A 13,008-nucleotide genomic window follows, 5' to 3' on the forward strand; every position below is an offset into this window, starting at 1 on the left:
CCAAATTCCTACCCTTATAAAGATCAATAAGCTTCGTAATGCATGACTGGCCCCTTCGAGTTATTTATAATCAGATTATGGATTCCCAGCCAGCAACAACTGTGTTCAAATTAAAATATGATTTAAGTACTTGTTGTGCAAGGAGGAATTCATAACTGTTATTTGTAATGAGAATGAGGGGGAGACATGCAAATAATCTCCCTGTCAGAGTTAGCATCAGTCTTGACTAGGAGAATGCAGGCTTTAGATTCTCTGTCGCTGTAGTTGATTTTGGCATTTGTGGTTGCTGGGGATTTAATATGCAGAACAACAATTAAAGTGCAGACCTTTGACTGGAAGCCATTTTCCGCAAGAAGTCGCTGAGTCACTTTGATCCCATTTCTTCAATGGATTATGAGGGACAAGGACTAAGTAATCTCCAAACACCTGCTCAGCCCTGAGAAGCTTTGGAGGTGGGGGTGGGGGGTGGGATTGAGATAGAAGAGTCACAATAAAAGGGAAAACAGACAAAGCAGGTTTGGCTCAGTGGATAGAGTGTCAGCCTGTGGACTGAGGGGTCCTGGGTTTGATTCCAGTCAAGGGCAGGAACCTTGGTTGCAGGTACATCCCCAGTGGGGGCCTGCAGGAGGCAGCTGATTGATGTTTTTAGTGCGCTCTCTCTCTCTTCTTCTCTGTAAAAAAAAAATCAGTAAAATATATTTTTTTAAAAAAGGGAAAATGATGACAATTTTCCATGGAGAGATACCTCTGCAGACTGAGAGGTCAGGGTAGAGGGGTGCAGTAGGCTTAGAGGCGAAAGCAGCAGCAAGATCAGCTATTGGGTAGCTGACTCCCTGTTCGCTAGGAATTTGTGTGAAAGGCCTAAAAAAGTATAAAAGCCCAAACAATTTGGACAGAAGATGAATTATTATCATACAACTTTCCCCTCTTCCACTATAAATATTCTGACAGGAGGAGATCTAGGAGGGGCCTCTGCACCCCAGCCCCAGAGCATGCTGGGTCCCTGTAGAGCTGGCTGTGCACAGGCTCAAGGCTCCTGGTCCATGCCAGGAATGTGCTGCTCCTTGGGGATGTTCTCTGAGCCAGCACTGGGCTCGGTGCAGCTCTGGGTACTCTCTAACCTGTAAGTCCTGCCAGCTTGGCTTTTGGGAAAACATCTCCATTCATGACAAACACCCTCACCCTCTTCAGTGGCATTCTCCTACTCGTGCAGACTATGATACTGACCCCCCTTTCAATAAGCTGCTCCACTGAGAAAGTTTGCCTTTTCTATCAAGGCAGGGATTGGTTTGCTTTGCTCACTGCTATATCCGCAGCACTCAGAACAGAGCTTGGCCCAGAGTAGGCGCTCAAATATTTGTTGAAAGCATTACCTGTTAACTTCAGACAAGCTAAATGTCCGAGCAAACAGCTGTCAACGTCATAGGACATGCAATAAACATAGGGAACATTACATCATGGCTGTCCTTGTGAGGCTGGTAACTTGAAAGGGATGTTTGGATGGATTTATGAATAACTGACTTCATAAAATGCTAAGACCTGGAATCTAAATTGGATTTAAGACCATTCTCTACTCCCCCGAGGTCAGTAGCTACTGTTATTGAAAGCAATTACCGTAGCATTTCCCTGGTTTTAAATTTTAAATGAACCCGTTATTGCCCTCTAACCCTTCTCCTCCCTGCCCCCGCCAGACCAAAATACCAAGAACACGCATGACACAATTTATGTAAATACTTTTTAAGGTTTTATTGCAAACCCAAACTGGTTTATCACACACACACAAAAGTTGTGTGATGGGAAGGGGGGAAGAATTGTACATATTATAACCATGTTAATTACAGTACATTAAAATGGTGGTTTACATTACAAATAAGCCTGTAAGTTTAAATATACTAGAGTTATAACCCAATGTACAGACTTTATACAATACATACAATTACCAGGAATGCAAAAAAAAATACCCCATAAATAATGCCCATTTTCAGGTGACATTTTAAACAATGAAAACACCAGGCTTGACCGACAACTGGGGCATTGGTCCATTAAAAACCCTTTCTAAAAATAGAAATATTTGTAGCAGCAATGCTTTCCTTAAGCATCTGGATACAAGTCATTGCAAGACCATTTCAATAAATTTTAACTACATCTTACAAAAAAGAACAGTCTACGCATAAATTTATCTTCCAAATATGGAAGAAACAAACAATGTCCCACATTGTAGTGTCCTGCAAGTGTCACATTGATGCTTAGAACTAAACCCATCTGTGCTCAGGCATACCACACTCAGACCACTGTGTGCACAGCAATCCACAAGAAGAAAGAACTGAAACACTGCACTAGGAAAAGCTTTGGAGCGAACACAGTCTCATCAGAAAAGGCACGTGTCATAAGATTCGTTATCACAGCCCAGACAGACCCTCACCAGAGACCTTTCTTAGGGCAGCGTCCTTCTGACAAGGACCGCTGCCCGGCTATGGCGGCACGCTGACGCGCGTTTCAGATAGCACCACGTTGGAAGGAAGAATAAGAATGAAAACCTCATGAGCTCACTGAGAGGAGGATGTGCTCTTCGGAAAGCTTCCAGCAAACAGTGTGCAATAAGATTGCCAAGGTGTGCAAGCTCGAGATGTGCAAATTCTCTTTGAAGATGTCCTGTCAGTGGGCAGCTCCGCCAAGAGGCTCACGAAAACATTTCGAGACCCACAGCCAATCCTTCAAAACCCACCCTCCGGCTGTTCAGAGGAAGGAGTCCACGGGAGGTGCATAGGAGAAGCCTAGGAAGGCCTCGGCGGCCTCCTTGACGCTGGCGGTGAGGAGGATGCTGTCGGGGGACTGGCCGATGGAGTTGGGGACGGGCTCTTCGGTGAACTCGGGGTCGAAGTGCCGCAGGTCGCTGGGTCCGCTCTGCAGCAGGAAGGGAAAGCCACATTTCAGGGTTAAGAATTCACACTGGATACAGGGCTGGGAAATCCTTATCTAGGCTTCAAATTCTGGCGCTCAAGTCTTTAGGGCACAATATGGAAACTCCCACAGTAATCACCCATTTCAAGTACAACCCTCAGAGGCCATGCAGAGTTTAATTGATGAGGATAATGTTACCCTTTTTTGGGGTACTTTAATTGATATGTGTGTTGAAAAAATCCCATGAGCTTTGCTGGGACAAATAGTCTACTTTTGTAGGTAAAATAATGGCCCGTGAATACAATATCTGCCAATTTATTCCTTGAGGGCCCTCTCTCTCTACCACCACCACTACCACCACAAAGTCTGTCTTTAATGAAATGACACCCCCCCCCCCCCCTTTATATTTAGAAGAAAGATACTCACCACATTTGGGTTAAAAGGAGGAGTGACCTTCTTATTAATGAGATCATCCCAGTTAATTACAGAGAAGAAGACATGGTTCTTAATCTCCATCTGTTGAGAAGAAACACCAGGTTAATTGAAACAGGCACAATTCGAGAAGGGCACTTCCCAGCCAACCAGGAGGACAGAAAGCAGCACTCACAAAGTCGTCCTTGGCGCCCAGCCGCTTTGTCCGGTCCTTCTGCAGGAGGCCCTCCAGCAGGTGTCTTGCAGAGTTTGTGATATTTGGCTTCAACTGGAGGGGCTTGTTCAGAATGTTGTCATACATCTCAGCTGTGTTTCGGCTATAAAAAGGAGGCTGAGAGAAGGGAGACAATCATTTAGTATTTTCCTGGAAGCTTTGTACAGCACATACTATCAAATAGAGAAAATGATTTTTTTAAGCTGCAATATATATGAACTTGGATTGGACAATGTCTTTTTATTGATATTTGTTGGCCTTGCATTTTTTAAGTGTCTCTTTGGCAACTTGTACCAGGGGACAGACGCTGATAAAGTCATGTTTGTCACTCTCGCATAGGTTAAGGGTGGTCATATCTAATAAAATGTGAATTTACAAAAATCTACTAGGTAAGAGTTCACCCTCAAACACTCATAAAAATAACCAATAGGCCTCTGACCAGCATTTGATAAGCTTACTGAAAAAAGGGCAAGACACATGACCAGGTCTGCAATGGGGCTTATGTGTCCAGAAGAGTCTGGATTGTAAGAAGACTATCCATTCCAGGGAGCATTATCCATCGGGGCAATAGTCTATGAGTCTCAATGTGCTACTCACCAGGCCATAGAGCATCTCATATAAGACGGCCCCCAGGCACCACCAGTCCACAGTCCTGTCGTATGGCTGCTTATGAAGCACCTCGGGTGCGAGATACTGAAAGACAGACCAGGAGGAGAGAGTTTAGAGCCCGTGAAACCAGGCAATCCCACGGCCAGGCACGCACTGGGAAAGAGCTGAGAGACCCTTGTTCCGCTTGGAGAATACATTTCTTTAGGTGGCTTCCTGATGAAACTACAGGACTTTAAAGCTGACTGGCCACCCAACAGTATCTTACTCGGGGATTTAGAAATCTTTCTTGACATGGATCTTGCAAACATCTAGTTTTCATTTAAGCAGCATAGGGTCTTGGAACATCTCATGCTGCATCAAATAGCAAGTGTATTTTACTTGCACTGGCTTGGACTAAGAAAGCTCAGAGAACAGTCGACTCCTGTGGTTAAAAGCATTGCTGCGCTTTCTCCCTGGGAAGGAGGGGTCAGACCAGGCAGCAGATGGAGGATGCTCCTACCTCAGGTGTGCCACAGAAGGTGGATGTCGTGCCGTTGTGTTCGATGTTCTCCTTGCAGAGCCCAAAGTCAGTAAGGACAATGTGCCCCTGGGAATCCAGCAGAATATTCTCTGGCTTTAAGTCTCTGTAAAGAAACAAACAGAAAAGTTAATTTCACCTCATAAGAAACCCTCAATAAAGAGAATTGTTCGGGGGGATTAAGGCATTGTACAGTCACTGCAGTTGTATCATGAATAAAAAAAGGGAGCCCTTGTTCTGCTAATCTATCCTGGGGCAGGTCCAATCCTCGTTGGCCAATTCCCTGGTGGCCCGGAGTCAAGACAGCTCACATGCTGAGGGAGAGCTGGTTTTAGGTGACCAAGTTGTACGTAAACACATTATTTAGGCCTCCCGAGTCTCCTTTATTACCCCAAGAAGGCTGCCTTAAGAGAACCTCGGCTCACCTATAAACGATGTTCATCGAGTGCAGGTAGCCCAAGGCACTGGCTATTTCAGCAGCATAGAAACGGGCCCGCGGTTCCAGGAAGCAGCGCTCCCTCTGGAGATGGTAGAACAACTGCGGAGGGAGACAGAACAAAGTCAGCCTGTGCTTGCCAAAGCCCGATAACAATGCAGTTAATTAGTCTCGACATATATAGCTGGGAAGAACAATTGCAGGAAGTGGCCCTAAATAGTCTACTTATTAACTATTGGAGACCTGGATGGTTCAAGGAAATGCTGATTCTGGTAACTTTCCTCCCCTACGCATCTTCTAAAAATTGTTGCACAGACAAGTTAGCTCATCTCCCCTCCACTCACCTCTCCACCATTGATGTAGTCGAGGACGAAGTACAATTTGTCAGCAGTCTGGAAGGAGAAGTGAAGGCCCACCAGGAAAGGGTGCTTCACATTCTTCAGCAGGACATTCCGCTCCGACATAATATGCTTCTCCTAGGAAGAGGGCAATCAAGACTTAGTGGCAAATTCCAAGGGGGCACCGAAGTTCCCAGGTGAAACTGCTCAATGAAAGTCTATCTCCAACCACAACCCATCTCGTACCTCCTTCTTTTTCAGGATCGCTTTCTTCTGTAAAACTTTGACTGCATAGAATGCTTCTTCTGCTTTGTGTCTCGCCAGAAGAACCTGAAATGACAATTTAAAAAAATCATTTTGCCATCTGCATCCAGGGAGAATGTAAAATCAGGGCAGGGACGGCTATCCAGGTAACAGGGGCGTCAGGTTTGAAATTTACCTTTCCAAAACTGCCCTTTCCGATCACTTTCAGGAAGTGGAAGTCAGATGGTTTAGCATGAGGATTGGATGAGGGACCAAGGTTGATTTGCTGAGAAGGACTCGGCTGAAAAATAAAAGGTTTTCTTTTAATATCTTGGATTCAAAGGAAAGCATTGATAATAAAGCATAGGCACTATATCAAAGATGTTACAACCGCAAAGGACCGAAGCAAGTCCCCATACATCTGCAAACACTCAAAACTGCTTTTCATTCATGTTAATTCCTCCAACTAGAGTATGGAAATTACACAATATTCTTGTAAGCAGATAAATCTTTTATTAAATATGCCATTTAAAATACTCCACTGACTCAGTTCTTAAGTGTTCTTATGTCACTTGTTATGGGTGAACTAAAGAGGCATTCCTGCCTTAATACTAATTTCCAGAAATGCCATTTTAATTCATCAATGTAGGAACGCTGACTCATTTACAAGATTCCTTCACAGACATTACAAACGGGAGAATACTTACCGGAGGAGAAGGGTTGGCATTCATAAGCTCAGGCTCCTGAGGTTGGGAGATTTTCAAAATGGACTGAACTTCAGGGCTACAGAAAAAAGAAAAAAAAAAAAAAGAACAATTTAGAATCTCCTAACTCACCACTAAGTGGCGCACCAGCACAGAGAGTGAGTTTCTGGCTCCAACTTTCCCGGAAAATTCAGTGTTTAAACGAGACACCCAAATAAATTACTCAGTTAAAGAAATTAGCCAAAGAAAATAGCAAACCCAGTGAAATAAAGAGATGAGGATTGTTCTTCACGGAGACAGCGGTGAATTAGGCAAACACGAACATTTTTTATCTTACAGCTTTAGAACAAGCCCAATCCACAAATTAATTTTAATGTTTAAAACGTTCTAAGCAAATTAGAACTTGAAGGGGGAATCCCCATCCCCGGGGGGGGAAGTCTTAGGCTTCCTGATCCACACAGGGATGAGAATGTCTTAGTGCCGGTGAACTGAGAAACTATACTAATTTTTACGTGCCCCCAAATTTCCCCCAACTTACTGTTTGCATGCATAGGAGTTATTGGCAATCTTCTGAATGAAGTCGTTGAGGCCCATCCTCCTCTGTTTCATGAAAGCTGCGAATTAAAAGAGAAATAAACGTTTAAGACGGCTTGGTAACATCCGACGCCACGCGCACTCATCGGATGCGGGATCTTCAAAAAATTTCCACTAGGCAGCACATCCTAGGCTAGAAACTCAGGGATGCCGGCACTCACCGATCAGAATCGCTACCATGCCCCTCATCCTGGAGTAAGTGAGGGCGCTCCTAGCAGCCTCGGTTTTCACTGTCATCGCCGCAAAGTGGGGACCGGGAAACACCGAGGAGGCGGTGCAGAGAAGCGACAGCGAAGGGACCGGCAGAACCGACAGCTCGCTCCGGCCGTGCCGCCGCTCTTATAAGCACTGCGCCCCCGAGGGGGCGGGGCCAGCGCAACCGGGGGCGGTCCCTCCTCAGGCCCCGCCCCTGATCACGCCCCCGCCCCGGCGGCCCCGCGGCTCTGCAGGAGTCCAGGCGGCCGGCGGCCAGCGGTTCCGCCCTGGCGGGAGGGCGAGCCGGGTCGGGGGTGCCGGGCGCCGGGGCCTCCGGGGCCGCCGGGGGAGGGCCCGGCGCGGGAAGCTATCTGCCTCTTTCGCTCCAGGGCCCGGGAGAGGGCAGCCGCCGGCGCAGGAGGGAGGGAGGAGGGAAGGGAGCGGGGAGCAGGGGGAGCGCCTGCGGTAATTTTCCACCCGCACTCACTCCGCCTGCGGGGACCTCAGCCGCAGCTCCCAGGCGCTTTCCGCCGGCTGCGCGGCCGCCGCGTGGCTCTGTGCCCGCTCTGGCTCATCAGACCCTCATTTCGGATTCGCCCCGGCCCCGGCGCCTACCCTCTCCCCTCCACAGATCCACGCAGCAGCCTCATGTGCCCCCTCCCGGCGGCCGCGCGCCAGCAGCGGGGTTATCTCCCCGGCGCAGTGGCCGCGCCGGGGGAGGGCGGCCCCGCGCGCGCCCTTATCTTGGGGGTCGGCGTGGGGCCAGGCGCCCGGCGGGTCTCCCCTGCCGTCCCCATCCCTCCAACCCTCCCCGACAGCAGCCCCACCAGCAGCCCCGGAGCTACAGCCACTAACTAGTGGGCGCTTACCCAGGCCGGTGAGGAGGAAGGACTCGCTCCTTTTCTGCGCCTCGGCCCTCTTTTTGTGGCGGGGCCGCAGCAGGGACTCGAGCCGGGCCCGGGCCAGCGCGCCCTGCATCTCCCCCATGGCCAGCGGCGGCGGCCGGGCGCGCAGACGGGACGGCACTGACGTTTCCTTGAAGGAGCCGCCGTGACTCAGGCCCGGCGAGGTTTCCTGCCCCCGTCCCCAAAACAAACAAACGGCCCTTGTTGCACGGCCCGGCCGCTTCCGAAAACGCCTTTTTTGTGCTTTTGGCCAAAGCCAGGCAAGGCTGAAAAAAATCCCAGAAACTTGGACGAGGAGGAAGGAAGGAAAGAAAGCGGGGAAGTGCGGGGCGGGGGGGGGTGGAGGGGGGCAGTGCGGGGAGGTGGGAGAGGTCAGGAATGTGCAGGGGAGGGGGCGGAAATAAAACTCGTCCCTGCACTGAAAAGGGGGAAAAAGTACAATCTGCATTTCACTCTCTCCCCTCCCCCCCAGAAAAAACCTCTGAGAACATTCTGTCCTTTCCGCATGTAATTTTCCTCCTTGAATTTTTAATCCCCGCCATGCCCAGGACACGTGAGGAAGTGGCGAGTTAGGGAGCCGCAGCTCCGCGCAGGGCACCGGCCTGGCGTGACCCCGGGGCAGCGAGGGTGGCGCGGGAGGTACACGCGGGGGCATCGTGGGCTCTCCCCCCTGAAAACTGAGCAAGGTCACATTCCATTGTCATAAATTCCCCGAGTTTGTCCTCTTCTTTCCCAGTTTACTTAAAGCGCTGGCGCATGGTTTTCTTAGTTCCACCACCCGGCTCTTCCTCTGGAGTCCCAGGTAAACTGGGAACCGTTAGCTCCCGAAAGGCCAGACGGAGCCTCGGCTCCAGAGAGCCTGGGAGAGAGGGGAGCGCTGCGCAGCGGCCGTGCCGCGCCTGCCCTAACCCCGCCGCAGGCAGATGCCCGGACCTGCAGTCTGACCGCCGGCCGGCGCGGGGAGTCGCGCCAGAGCCGGCCGGGGCGCCGCCAGCACCGCCGCCACCTGGCCTGGAGCGAGGAGGCGGCTCTGCAAAGATCCCAAGATTTTTGCAGGGCCCGGTACCTGCCTGGTGCTCGCTGGGGCAGTCTACGGTGGCTGCCCTGCCGTGACCCCTTGCTACCAAGGGCCCTGCCATCTCAGAGTTGCCTGCTTTGCTAGGTCAGACACTCCGAAATGCCAACGGTCAAACCAAGAATAGCATGGGAAGAGGGTTTTCTTGGGTCTCGGGTAGGGCTTCGCTTTGCAGGCAGCACAACCACCTCGTTTGCCCTAATATGATCTGTGGCCTCAACTGCTTCTCGGTTTGCTCAGTGACCACAGCCCTGCACTGGGAGAAGGGAACACACATCCTTTCTCCTGGAGACGGCTGAGGACTTTGGCCCAGCATCCACTCTTAAGAAAAAACAAACAAACAAAAAAAAAGCACTATTGCCTAAAATTGATGCTCCAATCTAAAGCCAGGTTTAGGAAATGCCAAATCACAGTCACTGAGCCATTTCTACTTCATCTTGCATGCATCCTTCATATAGTATGATTTGTTGCCCCCAAGTACCACTTCAATTAGCCTAGGTCAACCCAGCCTTATCCCACACCCTCCCTTCCCCCTTTTGAGATGCAAATTTTGCAAAGAATGCCTAGAAACTGCAGCCTGCACAAAGATTTTGCTGGCTTGCTTAAAAAACCAAAAAACATTAAATAAAATAAAATAAAAACCTTCCTTCAGAGATCCTCCCCTAAGTACCAACTCCTGGGCCTCCCCCAAGCCAAGCAACTCCATATCCTCTGTAGCATCTTTGTTTCATCCACTCCATCCAGATTACAGTAATAAAAGCAGACGAACCTTTCAAAGAGGGATTTTACAGTCTCCTATTTCATTCTTCAGGTTGCCTAGGATATGAAGGCTGGAGGCTACTTTCTGGGGGCTGGAGGTAGATTGGCACTCAGCTAGGGCTGAAGCAGCCTCCTGCCTGCTATGTGCCTGATAAGGCCGGAGGCTGGAGATGACAGGGGAGCCAGAGGCACCCGTCCCTGCTGTTATCAGCCCCCGCTTTTTATAAAGGCAATCTACATACAGGAAGGGAGCAAGCTGCAAAGTTCACCACAGGGCCATTTATCCCTACCATTGCAACATCACTCAGAAAATTACAGTCTTCAGCGTCCTGGGTTTATTACACCCTCAGCAAGACACACACAAAAAAATATAACTTGACTGATTATCATCACAAATCAGTCCAGAAAATCAAAACATATGCATAGGGCTCATTTTCTCAAAGACGCCCTGGCGCTCCAGCATGCATTCCAGGAAAAGCGTGGAATGTAAGTCAGAGGACTCTGAAGTGGACTAGAGAAGAGGCACCACTATATGATTTGTGGAAGAGACAGAACTGGGACCAGGGACATCTGAAGTGTCTCTTTCCTCTCCCCTCCCCACCCTAATGTTCAGCAGTTGGAGACGAATGGTCTGCTAAACTTATCATTTTAAGGGAGAGAATCGAGTTGTTGAGACTGGTTTTTCCTCCAACCGGATACCTGCCGGGTGGAGCAGGCGCCCCCTGTTCTGTCCGGGCAGCCCACTAAGACTTCCGAACAGGAAGGTGACACACGGGCGGCGGGCGTGCGGAGCAGGGGGGCCGGTCGGCAAGGGAACTGCGAGGCGCCTGCGAACGGCGCAGGCTTTCGGCTGCCCCGTGGCCGCTATTGAAGCGCTTGATCAGTTTCTTCCTTCCCGTCGCCAGCTTCTTTCTTTGGTCCAGAAAGTCCTCCCACCGGGGAGGAATCCGGTCCCTTTCCCTCTTACTCCCTGGTGGCGAGGTGGCCAGGACTGCAAAACCCAGCTCGGAAATGCAGCCTAGGGGGCGATCGTGTTCTCTGGGAAGACGACTCGAAATGCATGCTTTCCAAACCCACTGCTCTCCCGAGGTGAGGTTTAACCAGTCCCAGAAAAATGCCTTTACAACCACTAGTTCAGTCATAGAAAGTATAGAGGGCTTGATATGGGATAGGCCAATTACCTGCCCACTCCCCTCAGCCAGTCCTCTCACATTTAGGCCTCATCCTGGGCAAAGTGCAGTCAGAACTCTCAAATGGAAATGATTCACCAGGACATTTTTCTTATGCATATGTACTTGAACACTTCAAAAAATAGTTTTGGGTCTTCTACTTTCTTTTTCTTTTTAAAAAATATATTTTATTGATTTTTTTACAGAGAGGAAGGGAGAAGGATAGAGAGTTGGAAACATCGATGAGAGAGAAACATCAATCAACTGCCTCCTGCACCCTCCTCTCCTTCCCCCCCTAGGGATGTGCCCAACCAAGGTACATGCCCTTGACTGAAATCAAACCTGGGACCCTTCAGTCCACAGGCTGATGCTCTATCCACTGAGCCAAACCAGTTAGGGCTACCTTAAGTTTCTTGATGGACTATAAAATAAAACCCGGAAACCTTTCCGATGCTGGTACTTTATGAGTTCCTTGTTGGGTTTGCAGGCCATCTCCATGCAGACCTTCATGGCATGAGGTGTACAGACACACCCTCCCTCAGCTGCAGAGGTGGTCCACAGCCACAGGCCAGACTCAGGCAGTGGCTGTTCCTTAGGATGGGGAGTGAGGCGAGTGGTGGCTCCGACAAGGAGGCCGAGGCCCTGAGATGGTGCAGCACAGTGAAAGCCAACCGCTGCCGGAGGATGACTGGCAGCTGGCGCCAGCATACAGCTGCACCCCACACCCTGACTTTGCCAATCAGAATGGGAAGCTCCAGGTCCAGAAAAGCAGCAAAACCAAGCCAGTGACCCCCATGGCTGACCTCAGGACCAGCTACATTGGATAATGACCCTGCCCTGGTGCCCACAACTAATCAGTGGAGACCACAACCCTGAAAGGACACACCTGGAAAACTGTTGAATATTCTATTGAGATCTTCTCCTGGGGCCTTCCCCAAAAATCTTCATCTAAAACACGCAGGATGGAGGACCCAATGTGCTCTGCCTCCTGCAAGCACACCTGTGCCTTTCCCTTCTCCCTCTCCCCTTTTACCCCCAAGCTCCTAGGACCCTTCCTTTATCTCTATTACTTGTTTCCTAAACCCATTTCTTCCAGGAACTACTTTTTAATACATCTGTGATTAACCAAACAAATGTTCTCTTATAAATAAAAAAAGATATGGACCTTTCTAATTTAAAGGCTTAAAACACAAATTACTAATATGTCTTAATATATTAGAGGGAAATTAAAAAAAAATATTTTTAAAAGGACTTAAGTATTGGACTGCCTAAATGTGTCAGCTGTATCAGTCTTCTCCCTAGATACAATATCTTTCGTTAATAACAGGGCATATAATTGTTTTGTATGACTCAAGTGCCATACATTCTAGAACAATCCTGTGTAGTTTAGGTTCTTATGCTTATTGATTCATTAGTTGATGCTTATAGAATGCTTTCCCTGGAGCATCACCAAAGAAAGCACATAGAATGCCAGAAAACACAATTATTATTCTAGAGAGCAACTAAATGAACTGGCTTTTGTTGAAGGTTGCCACTGAGTACATTTTTTTATAGCATTCATCAAACAGAAAATGATGACAAATGAATTTATTCAGGATAGCTAGTATAGATAAGTAACTAGCAATAGTAATTAAATGTCTATTTATAGGACACAGGTTCTATAGTGATTATTATCTTCTGTAATCATAATTGTCAAAATTGACATGCATAGAGGAGATAAGAATGTGGGTAACTAAGTGAAGAACACATTATCTAGTATAACAGAGTTAAGAGTTACTTAAACGCACAAAACTACATGCTTTCTATTAGCCCGAATAGGCATCTGTACATAGGACTTGTTTTTTTCCAAAATAGTTATTTTGAATAAACAAGACTATACACATAAGAACTGTGGAAATGGTTTTGTTAAATAATGCA

General features: G+C 48.5%; 1 protein-coding gene across 4 annotated transcripts; it reads right to left on the reverse strand.

Moving 5' to 3' along the window:
* Positions 1–1,721: 1,721 nt before the first annotated feature.
* Positions 1,722–10,110, reverse strand: SGK1 (serum/glucocorticoid regulated kinase 1). Of its 4 annotated transcripts, none has more exons than XM_036415079.2 (12): positions 9,933–10,110; positions 6,933–7,008; positions 6,398–6,473; positions 5,887–5,991; positions 5,694–5,777; positions 5,454–5,585; positions 5,099–5,211; positions 4,656–4,779; positions 4,145–4,240; positions 3,509–3,664; positions 3,328–3,417; positions 1,722–2,904 (listed from the first exon to the last, which is right to left on the reverse strand). In XM_036415079.2, the coding sequence occupies exons 2-12, from the start codon at positions 7,001–7,003 to the stop codon at positions 2,737–2,739; spliced, it is 1,215 nt and encodes a 404-aa protein (XP_036270972.1). In that variant the 5' UTR covers positions 7,004–7,008; positions 9,933–10,110; the 3' UTR covers positions 1,722–2,736. The 4 variants fall into 4 exon arrangements, with proteins under 4 accessions (XP_036270972.1, XP_036270968.1, XP_036270970.1 ...); XM_036415075.2 differs by lacking the exon at positions 9,933–10,110 and adding an exon at positions 8,053–8,214; XM_036415077.2 differs by lacking the exon at positions 9,933–10,110 and adding an exon at positions 7,150–7,321.
* Positions 10,111–13,008: the final 2,898 nt, after the last annotated feature.

The sequence above is a fragment of the Pipistrellus kuhlii genome, unplaced genomic scaffold (genome assembly GCF_014108245.1).
Source record: "Pipistrellus kuhlii isolate mPipKuh1 unplaced genomic scaffold, mPipKuh1.p scaffold_m20_p_5, whole genome shotgun sequence".
Taxonomy (NCBI): Eukaryota; Metazoa; Chordata; class Mammalia; order Chiroptera; family Vespertilionidae; genus Pipistrellus; species Pipistrellus kuhlii.

Coding starts and splice junctions, on each gene's coding strand:
- SGK1 (XM_036415075.2), bottom strand. CDS start 8,170: ATGGGGGAGATGCAGGGCGCGCTGGCCCGGGCCCGGCTCGAGTCCCTG. Junction 5,778..5,886: donor GAAAGGGCAGTTTTGGAAAG/GTAAATTTCAAA, acceptor TTGTCATTTCAG/GTTCTTCTGGCGAGACACAA. Junction 5,586..5,693: donor CGATCCTGAAAAAGAAGGAG/GTACGAGATGGG, acceptor CCCTCTTCCTAG/GAGAAGCATATTATGTCGGA.